This window comes from Notamacropus eugenii, chromosome 5, assembly GCF_028372415.1.
Source record: "Notamacropus eugenii isolate mMacEug1 chromosome 5, mMacEug1.pri_v2, whole genome shotgun sequence".
Taxonomy (NCBI): Eukaryota; Metazoa; Chordata; class Mammalia; order Diprotodontia; family Macropodidae; genus Notamacropus; species Notamacropus eugenii.
In genome coordinates this window covers 233,455,024-233,466,470 of record NC_092876.1, presented here as the reverse complement: position 1 = coordinate 233,466,470, position 11,447 = coordinate 233,455,024, and the positions used below count along the sequence as shown (strand labels likewise).

Sequence of the window (11,447 nt, the reverse complement as noted above, 5' to 3'; positions counted from 1 at the left end):
TTTTGCAAAATTGGCAAGTCTTCAAATAATAAGCAGACTTTAGTTTAAAGAAAAACCACTGAAAGGAATACATTTTGATTCTCCATTCAAAATGCATTTATATAAAGAACTAAAAGGATAAATCAAGGAAAAAGTTTACATTTCCATATCAGAAAAGGAGTGATCACTGCTGATAGACACCAAATGAATTAAAGTTTCTGTAGGTTTTTGGGGTGAAATTCAGTTTTTAGAACATTCTAAACTTAGTGATCTCCAAAAATGCCAGGGACTGAAGGAAGACATTTTTTTCCAAAGTCCCACTCTGCACATTGTTATTTTCAAAACCTTCTTTTGTGATCACATTGATATTCTGTGCCTCAAAAATGTAAGCTAAAAGAAAAAAAATCACAACCTAACAGTCCTGATTAGATATAATAACTGGGGATGCAGAGAAAGAATCTTAAGACAGTTTATCAGGAAAGGTCTTCAATTTACCTCTGATTTAAAGTTCATCATTTCATAGATGGGGAAAATGGAACATATAAATAGAATGTAACCTGCTCTAGGTCACAGAGTTTAATCAGCACTGGGCTGCAACCAGGCTCCTGACTCTCAGCCTAGTGATTCTTCCACTTATGCATATTGGAAGTGAAAACACAAAATCCTCAAAACCAACTTAATATTTTTCTTCAAGGCTTCAAGAATCTGGTTTCATCAGTGTAGTTCTTTCTAATAGATACGGCAACCCTTGTACACCTCAAGAGACAATCTTTACTTGTTACTGTCCTTGCTGCATACCCTGACCCCAGCACTTTCCAAAACATATACATTATCTGGGGGCCAACCTTCTCGTGTGAGTCTTTCTGAAAGACGTGGTTCTTGGATGGCAGATATGGTCCTTGGCTGGGTCTATATTTGAAGTATATGACCTGCCAAGCCTCCACTGGTCTAAGTCCTAAAGACCTAAGCACTGTAGTAGGCTTTTAGTAATTTCATGTCTCCCAAATTTTTTTATGACAATTATTAACAAGAAAAAAACAGATTTTTGAATTTTATTTCCTCTTAATTCACTGTTCACTTTTTTTTGGCAGAAGGTTATCAGAAGTGAACAGGTCAACATATTAATAAGAGTGTGAATGAAAAAAAGGCAATTCCCCAGAACTATACTCAAAATTAGTTCCTTTCCAACGCTAAACATAGATTGTTGCACAAGCCTTTAGAACTTGCCACTTGGAAACAAAAGGCCTAGACAGAAATATGACAAGGTTAAATGTCTCAATAATGAGGACCTGACTTCTTAATCTGTCGTGTCTTCCATGGTTTCTATTGAAATTATGAAACTGATTCAAGTCAAAGGAATTCTTACTTTCAGAAACTATATCTAGATAGGCATCCATTTAGCTATACCTAGCTATATACAGAGACCTATCTAAAAATTAGCAGTTATAGTAGGTAATTTGATAAATAGCTATCTATCTATCTATAAATAGATACAGCTAGATACAGACAGTTCTATCACCAACAAGTGGAGAAATTTTAAGATTTGTCTGCCTTTTAAAAAAAGTCCTGGTTGGAAGAAAAATAGCAAAAAAAAAAAAAAAAAATCAACCTTGAAAAAATTACCAGTTTCATGCTCTAAATATCAATGCATGATGTACTGGCAGAGAACATTCAGTAAAAGGTTATGAAAGCAACTACTGGAACCGGAATAGAAACAAAGAGGAGGTGACTGATAAATTGAAATTTCATGCAGTAAATAAAAATGAAAGTCTGGATTTGACATAGACTGATTCTTTTATTTGCAGCCATAGCTATCACGACTTTAAAGAAGCACAGCTATGAAAAAGGACAGAAAAGATGAAACTTGAGTGGGTACATGCATTTTAATGGCTAACAGTAAACAATGTTCTTACATGTTAGTGGTCAGAGATTAATTTATCTTGTGTTTACCTGGAGAAGTGATTATTGAAAAATATGTGGAATTTATGTAATCTACACCTTTCAGAAATAATTGTATACTGTTACAGGTTGAAAAAAGTTCAAGATACTAATATAGCAAATATATGCCTGTGTAAGTATTCAGAAAAAAATTGCATATTGCAAAAGTCATTGGTATTAAAAATTACACAAATCCAATAACAATATGAATATAAAAAGTGACACTGCAAGAATTTTTTGCATTAAAGAGCTATGCGTGTTTTAAGTCCATAGTTTAATCCACAAGATTACCCTTCAATTCCCTTTAGACAAGAAGCATGCTATGAGTTTTAATTTCTACTTAGAATCAGTCCCCAGTCTACTACCAGCATAAAGACCATTTAAGCAGGTATGCGGGTGGCAGCTTCCTCCTCCGCGTCAGCTCGGTTTGCGTTAATTTCTGCCAGCGTTCGCCCAAATCGAGCCCATTCATCATTGCGGGGAACAGCGATTTGCTATTAAAAGAAAGAAAATGTTTTGTGTATGCTGAAAGAAATTAAGAGATCATCTTATCCACTATCATTTCTGTTTGTTTTCAAATAGTTTTCCCACTAAAAAATAATCATTGGCCTGAATGGCTTTTCTATAATCACGGGGACTATAACAATGACTTACAACATTTACAGGGAAAAAAAGAACGGTGTTTGTGAAATGTGTTGTGACAGCGCTAGAAACGACTTCTCTATTATCACTATCAGCACGAGATACAATAATAATGACGCTTTGTAAATATGATGCCTACATCGCACTTTATGGATTTTCTTTTGCTAGGCTAACTTCTCTACCCTCTGATGACTAAGCTTGGTAGAGTACAGAGCCAACAGCAAAGGCGGAGGATGTGTAAGCTACAGGCCATTAAAAAATGCTGATTCTGTGTGTTTTAGTCCTTACAAGTTTGGCAGTTGGATAGTTAAGATTAAGATGCTTGCTAGGAAGGTGTCTATTGATTATGTATATGGCATTAATTACCTTAACAAGATCAAGTCTTAGCTGAATTCAACCTCAGTGAAAAGGAGTTGGAATATGGGAAGTAGTTTAGGGAGGAAAGAGAAGGAAGAGAGAAAGGAAGAAGAAACTACACATACACTAACAAAATTCGCTTCTTTGGCTTTTTTCCTGGCTCTCCTAATTCTGCCTCCTCAATTTTTTACTGTGGGGACTTACAGATTTTCCTACTAATCCTTTCCCTGCCACAGCCTTCTCAATGAGAAACTGATATATCTGATAATAACCAAAATAAACTGTGTTTAGTTTGGGGCAGAATGGACATTGTGGAGAGGGCATATAGGAGGGAACTAGTGATGACTCCCAAAATTCAGTGACTCAAATTACTAAGACAAGAATAAAATCGAGATCTTTTGACAACCTTGAATATTCGTTTAAATTTCCCTATCAGATTATACTATTTCCTAAACATAGGAAATATGATACTAATGTAAATCTCTCCTTTTTTCCCTACCAATGTTGTTAAATTTAGACATGGAATAATTACAGACCTGAAAAAGGAGACAGAACATCTCATTCACTAAATTTTGCCAGCATCGTTCTACCTTTCCAAATTATAGTGCCAACTGTGATGATTTTAAAATCAGTATCTGGATTCTTAATTCAGTTCACACAATCACCAAATAATAGTGCTAACATTTTGGTTACCACTGAGATAATCAAACAGAAGAAAATTCTGGTTGGACCATTGCCTAGTCTGATTGAATCCAATAATGAGAAAAAGAGTATCTCTGTATGTGACCATCAACAGAGAGGCCAGAAAATTTAGTTCTAATTCTTTATAAATTTTTCTGGTACTGCAGCACAGTTAGTTATTAGAAATGAAAGACATTATCAAAGAATCCTTTTAAATCTTACTCTATTGGGAGGTGGGATGGTGGTGGTGGTATCACATTATCTATTTAAAAAGAAAATGCAACTAACTCCAGAATGAGCCAGCTTCTGGGAAATCCTTTTCTCTGGTCAGTCTGTTTAGTCTTCACAATCACAGTTTCGTTAAAAAGCACAAACCATCACCATGATGCCAGAATCACATTCACAGACACTTTTTGCTTTAATGCCTGAAAGCCAAGTACTTGTGACAGAATTATGAAGAACGAACCACATACCTCTCCCACGTCATATATAACTATCTGTCCTTCAGAATCGCCTACAGCAATCTCTCTCCCAGAATGTGTCCATCTCACACGATTAAGAGCAGGATTACCCTCCACAGAAATGCTTGCAGTTGGCACCTGAATTCATTTAAAATACAGTACATTGTTAAAAGTTTCATCAGAATTTCTATAAACATGTAAAACAGTATAACTCTTCTTTCCTTTAGTATGGCTATATTTTTGGAAAACAAACATTAAAATAGATATAGAATTTTTCCAGCATTTGTTTCTATCAATACATACTAGTTTTATGAATGAAATTAAACTAATCCTTGAAAGTAGTTTGAGAAAATTATTTAAATCTTTATATAGAAAATTCTTCTAAAACCTAATTTTAAAGGAAATTTCTTCCTTCATGGTCAAAGAATTGGGCCCCCCTCCCCTTAAAAGAAGTAAGACAATTTTAAAACACATAATCAAAATTCCATTTAGGAAGACCATGGTCTAAATTCTAAACTACAAGCGTGCCTTTTGTGGTTTGCATCTCCATAACCTTCAGTTTCTATAAACCACCATTCCAGGCTTCCAGTGGTATTCCATTTTGTTCCACAGAGGGGTCAATGAATTAACCAAAGCAGCAGGGTAGGCTGCTATCATGACAAATGACACCAAGAAACTGACAATCAATGGGAATAACAAAATTTCTTCCCTTTTAACCAATCTGAATGAAGCATACCATAACTACCAACCCCTATTATATCTATACATGATGATGGAATTCTTCATCACACAATGAAAAATGCTTGATTTCCTCAAAATCTTGTATAAAAATAGGTACTTAAACCAGCAATCTGATGTCAAATAAAATGCAGTATTTGTAGTTCTCTTCCTAAGGGCTTGAGGTTTAAATAAACAAAATTAGTGCTACTTGTCTAAATTTGGTTGTACTGTATAATGCAAATGATCTAAATATTAAAATGATTCCCAAAATTTATCTCTAAAACTATCTGGTAAAAGATACTAAGGATATAATGTTAAGATTATTCTAAGAAACTTGGAAGTAAATAGTTCAAAATATTAGTCAAATTGCTTTATTTCTCTGGGCCTCAGTTTTCTCACCTTAAGGAACAAAAGAGGAGTTTGGACTAGATCACCTCTAAGCTACTCTCCAGGCCTAAGTCTGGATACTATGGTACAATTATAAGCAATGGTTTATACTCCTCTGTGAATGAAAAACACTACTAACTTTCATAATACAGAAGGTACTTAATAAGCCATAAACTGCTCAATAAATGGATTATTAGCAGCAGCAGTGGCATCAATAATTCCCTACATTATTAGAGACTACTAGAATCCCCAAATTATTGTCCCCTTGCCTATAAATAACTCTCTGGCTCTGGGGAAGCAAAAACAATCAAACTTAAAGACCCAGAAGTTAAATCACTGGTCATAGAGAGGGGCCCTCAGAAAACAGATGAGAACACACAGAAGACTAGGATATGTACAGACAACAACACAAAAAGCTCTGCTGTTGATGGCAATGCTAACATTTGGTGCTAATGTTACAACATCATTTCATTACTGTACAGTAATACAGAATCTTAAGAAAATTATAAGTTTCTCTTCAGCTGGTAAATTGCATATGGCTATAATTTAGGGGGAAAAAAGAAAAGGAAATCACATTTATGGTTAGATTTCATGGCAAATTCTAGCATATAAATTAGGAGTTTGGGTGATTTTCCTATTTATTTTGGGATAAAAAATAGTACTGTTTTCAATTACTTATGAAAAAGACACTAAAACATTTTCCCTCCCAGTCAAATATAAGTAAGGCCTAGCCTGTAGTCTATGAATGATATGCAATTCTAACAGAAAGGCTAACAGTCACTTTAGAAACTCAGAAATAAGGTTAACATATAGCAACTACTGGCAACTATCAAACTTCTATGTTCCTAGAGTAAAGTACTCCAGTTGCCTTGTGAATGGAGACTTTGCCAGGGCATTAGAGACAAGATAGTCCTTTTGAGAAATAAAAGGAAATTCCCCAGTGTTCCTGGCCAACATTACTTCTCTCAGTTCTTCACAGCAGGCTCTTTTTTATTTAGAGTACGGAGCTTATTTGGCTTCTTTGTGATGAAACTGCAATCACACAGTCCCTCTTACATTCCTTGGGATAAAGGGAATTTCACAAATTATTCAATAAATCTCCAATTTTCTGTTTTCCAGTGTAATTTCTGCCATTTTGTTGCTCACCTCTGTGTCATTGTTGAGATTCCACAGATCCAGTCTCCCCATGCCATCTACGCAGGCAAACAGGGCAGGGTGGGTGGGCGACCACATCACATCATAAACGTAATCTGAATTGTCTTCAAACGAGTATAAAGGTTTGTTATTCTGAAACGGAAAAGTTGGTCTTAGCGTACGCAAAAGCATCTCAGTCAAGAAGTAGTGAAATGATTTTACACTATCAAAAATAATGTACAGAAAATACTATTCTTATGGTTTATGCTCCCATGGTAGTAGCTGTGCCTATGGACTAAGATTATAAAGCTATGAATTACTTTAAAAAAATCTCCTGTTTGCTTCCACTAAGGCCCTTCTGATGCCTCACCACGAAGAGGTGACCATGGATTCCTGATGGCTGCGCCAGTTTGACCAGTCCTACCAAGTTAAGGAGGATTTGAGTTTCTGCTGCCTAAAGACCAGAGTAGCTAAGTTTTTCATCAGGAGATCAACCAATGAGTCTTTAGGACATAGCCTTCCAAATTTCCTTTCGCTCCCTTCTTATGTTTTTAATATTTCATTAATGATCTTTTTTTTGCATCACACTCATTACCTACCAATTTCCCCCTTCTCCCAAAATAAGCCAAGCTCTTTCTTGCAACCAAAGTATATTCAAGTCAAACAAATCAGCATATTGACTATATCTATAAACGTACATCTCTTCACTTTTCTGCCCCAAAGTAGGAAAAGCTACATTATTAATTTTTCTGGAATCCTGACTGGTCTCTAAACTGATCAGAGTCCTAAAGTCTCTCAAAGTTGTTTTACAAAATAGGTTTTCTCAAGCTTCTCAGACTCTATCATATTCATAATTTTTGATTTTTTACTACATAATAATATTCCATTACATTTATCTCATGATCATTTCACTATATCATGTGCCACCTTTTGGAGATAAATTAAGATTTCATGAATAACTTACAGATAGCTTTGGGAGAATAAGAGTGATCTGAGATACAGCATAACTAGAGCAGAAAGAGCAATGGACTAAGGAGTCAGGACACCTGGGTTTTAGTTCTACGACTGCCACTTGTTAGCTCTGTAAACTTGGACGGGCAACTTAATCTTCAGAGCTCAGTTTCCTCATTTATAAAAGGAGGGGAGTTGAACTAAGTGATCTCTAAGGTCCTTTTTGACCCAATAACATTCATTTCAACAAATATGTTTAGGATTAGCTGGAATATTTACTAAATATCTTCCACATGCTTGGTATTATAGTAAATAAAATAGAGGATATTGAAATATGAGACATCATTCCTGCCTTCAGGTAACTTATAATTTAGGTGACTGATAAGACTAACATGCGAAACAACAGTGAATAACACAAGACTAAATGATAAAATGACGTCCAGGGGTGGAGGTTGATTGACACAACTATAAGTATTATAAATTCAGAGGAGTTAATGAGACCTAGGAATCAAAATAGTGTATGACAGGCAAGAGTTTTGCTGTTGCTTTTTAAAAAATCAATTGCCCAAATATAGGAAGAGGAAGTAGGCTAGATGAAAGTTTGTATGAAAAAAAAATGTGGTGTGGTTGGAGAGTTGTAAGCTATTGCTCCTAAGTCAACATTATAATGCGGTAGCTGGCTGGTTTAACATGGGTATAATTCCAAAACAATGGAGGTGACAGTACCATGGTTAGATGCTATCTGGAGTACTACATTTAGTTCTGGGTGCCATATTTTAGGAAGGATATTGACATTGATTCTATAGGGGAACCAGGAGGGTAAGGACGGTGGACCGCATTATATGAACATCAGTTGAAGGAATCTGACACGAGGCAAAGGGAGACATGATAGATGTCTTTATGTATCGGAAAGGCTATGACATAAAAGAAGGAATAAACTTGTTATGCTTAATCCCAGATTGCAGAAGTAGGAAAATTTTGGTTTCATAGACCTTGAACAAATCATTTAACCCTGCTAGACTTCATCTGTAAAATGAAGGTATTAGGCTAAACGATTTCCAAAGGAAACAAATTCTTGTACATAAGAGGGACTTAAATATCCTTTCAGGGAAGCACAAAAGAATGCTAGACTTAGAAGAAGGAGAGGCTTGGTTTGAATTCAGTCCAGTGACACTAACTATCTATGTGACCATGGCAAGTCATGACTTCTCTGTCTCTAGTTCCTCATCTATAAATATATGGATAATAATTCTTGTTACCTCCCTCATGAGGAACATTTGAGGAACAAATGAGATAATGCATATAAAATGTTCCATAAAACACAAAGTGCTATATGGATGTTGTTATTATTTATTGAATAGATTTACGATTTTCTGTTATCAGGGAAGACTGCGTTGCTGGTAGTCCTTAAAGAGAGAAATACAGGGCTAAAAAAAAAAGGGGTAATTATAGTTGTATTTTTAAGCAGTATACTCAAAGGGGAAGTTAGGGGGTAGTTCTGAAGAAATTCAAAGACAATATCCTTGTGAATTCAATGATCCCTAAAGCAGCTGACTCTCACATACAGGCTCTATCTCCCTCCTAAGCTCAAGTCTCACATCACAAAAGGTCTCTGGTCACTCCATAGGCATCTCAAACTCAATGTCCAAAATGAAGGTCAGAGCTCCCTAAATCCACTTCTTTATCTCTGTCAAGTGCTGCATTATCTTTCTAGTCATCTTCACTCTCATTCATTTCCCAGGGCCAACACCTCTCACATCCATACCTTCTTTCTACTCTCATGGCCAATGCCTTATAGTTCAGGTCTCGTTGACTCTTGCCTAGACTACTATAAAAGTCTCTTACTTAGATTCCTGGCCTCCACTCTCTCTCTCTCCTTTCAATCTATTGATCAATCAACTGATAATTTTCAAATTGGTATTTCTGAAACACAAGCCTGAGCAGAATTCTCTGTTTCAGAAACTCCTGTAACCTTCAGGACAAAAGATAAACTCCTCTGTTTAACATTTAAAGGCCTTCAGAATCTGGCTTCAAACTCTCTTTCTAGAATGACTTCACAATAATTCCACCCCCACTCCTCAAACATGCACTTGATATTCTGGCCAAACTGGAGTAGGTCCTGCTCCCTGTATTTGACATTTCATCTTCTACCTGTGCTCCTTTGAACAGACAGATGTACATGCATGGAATATTCCCCCTTCTTCACCTCTGTCTCTTGGAATCTCTATCTTCCCTTAGGGCACATCTCTTCCACCTTACAGTCTTAGTGGCCTGACTGGTGACTGACCCTCTACTGTTTTAAGGAAACAGACTACTGTTTTAAGGAAAGCCCTGGCAACATGTCTCATTTAACTTACCACTCTCCCATCATCTCTTCTCCCACTATGCCACCACTCAAAAGCCTTTACCTCTTCTGCTCCTTCCCTTTTCCACTGCTGGAACCATGATCTATTATCAAATCAACTCTGCTATTGTGCTTGGACAGAGTGTCAATCTGCTCCCCAGAGAACTTACTCATCCACATGTATTGTTACCTATTTAAGAGTATAGCTCCTTGAAGACAGGGCCATCTTAGATTTTGTAATCATATCCCAAGATAGTGCTTGACGCACTGCTTAACAAATGGTCTTTCATTTACTTAAGTGCAACCTACAGAAGCCCTTCCTGAACACTATTCCTCCATCAGATATTAGTGTTCCTACCACCTCTCAGAAATTATTTTAAATTTGTATTGCACATATTTCATATTTATTTGTGTACACGTTCCCACCTAATAGTCTGTAAGGTCCTTGATGGCAAGGATTATCTCCTTTTTGGTATCCCATATGTCTAACATCCTGCCTGGCACATAGTAAATGCCTGATAAAGGCCCTGTGAATTGGTAGTTTAATCTTACTTCCCTCAAACAATAGATAAGGCTCTCTGATCCTACTCATCTAACTCTGACATAATTTGCTTTGAGAAAGGTACCCAGATGAAGTGTTCTGTTTGTTTGTTTGTTTTTAATATGAAAGGGATAACAAGAGACTTGAGAGACTGTGGACACTGCCAAACAAGACATTCTGAGAACCAATATTCTAAGTAGTTAATGATAATCAAAAAATGCCAGAAGAACCAACTTTAAGACAGATCTATCATTGAAGGTTTTGTTCAGAGACTGAAATGTTTTGTACATACACTAAAGATTTCTTTCCCAAAAAAGTTAGCTGTATTTTAATAGCAACATGCAATGAGCACAGTTAGGGTAGATCTGTAAAGTAATCATCAATTTTACTTGTAGAATTTTTTTTTTAGAAGCACTTATTCTCACAACAATTTAAAACCTCCAGAATTCTCTGGTTCCTAGTTTCTAACTTCAGTATTTAATGGGGAAGGGGAGTAGAGTTTTCTCAGAAAGACTCATCTCTAGAATGCCTATATCCACATATCAGAGATAGTTTCTTGGTCTTCAAACTTTAAAGAACTGTATTTTTGCTACTCATCTGCATTACTGAAAACACCTAAATAACCGTGCTAGGAAAAAAGTAACCAAAACAGTTAGATGATCTAGGACTCTGTGCAACTGCCTTATAAATTTCCTGACTAGGCAGAGATTAAAGGCTGGCTACAAAAGCAGAACTACTTTAGACCAAATTAGACACAGAGCCAAATTGAGATTTCCAGGGATTACAGAAGACTTGGAGAAAGAAGAAGCAGAAAAAGAAAAAAGGGTGTGTGGGAAGAGTGAGGGAGTGCAGGAAATCTTGTTTTGATGCTGGGGCTATGCCAGACTTTTCGGGGCACAAAGTTTCAACAGAACAGGATGTCTAGTACTCCCAGTTTCTCCAAGCTTAAATCTGAATACTGAAAACCGTGTTGGGAGATCAAAGCTTTTAAAAGAAGAGGTGTTGAATGAAATAATGTCCTCACTGCTAGAGGACATATGAAGCATTCAATGTTTGTTAAATGCACAAAGTCTGGCATGATGTTCTGTTTTTAAAAAGCCAATCATTAACAAATTATTCCTCCTTGCTAAGGATGATGGAAATTGATATTCCTAAGTTAAATATGAGAGAGCATAATTAATTACATGATCAAAATAATAAACTCTGGTATTAAGTTGGGGATCAGAATTTAAATATTTACCCACATGGTTTCTCCTCAGGGCATTTTTTAGAAGAGATAAGGCTGTCATTTACATACATCTATTTTCCAACT

General features: G+C 36.1%; 1 protein-coding gene across 2 annotated transcripts in view; it reads right to left on the bottom strand.

Annotated features, from left to right (window-relative positions):
* Positions 1-1,754: 1,754 nt before the first annotated feature.
* The window catches only part of DYNC1I2 (dynein cytoplasmic 1 intermediate chain 2), a 64,194-nt gene continuing 54,501 nt past the window's right edge, over positions 1,755-11,447 (bottom strand). For both annotated transcript variants that reach the window (XM_072612307.1, XM_072612309.1), the window contains 3 exons: positions 6,312-6,452; positions 4,071-4,196; positions 1,755-2,411 (listed from right to left, as the gene is read on the bottom strand). In XM_072612307.1, the coding sequence (XP_072468408.1) occupies positions 2,298-2,411; positions 4,071-4,196; positions 6,312-6,452 (381 nt within the window). In that variant the 3' untranslated portion in view covers positions 1,755-2,297. The remainder of the gene's footprint in view (positions 2,412-4,070; positions 4,197-6,311; positions 6,453-11,447) is intronic.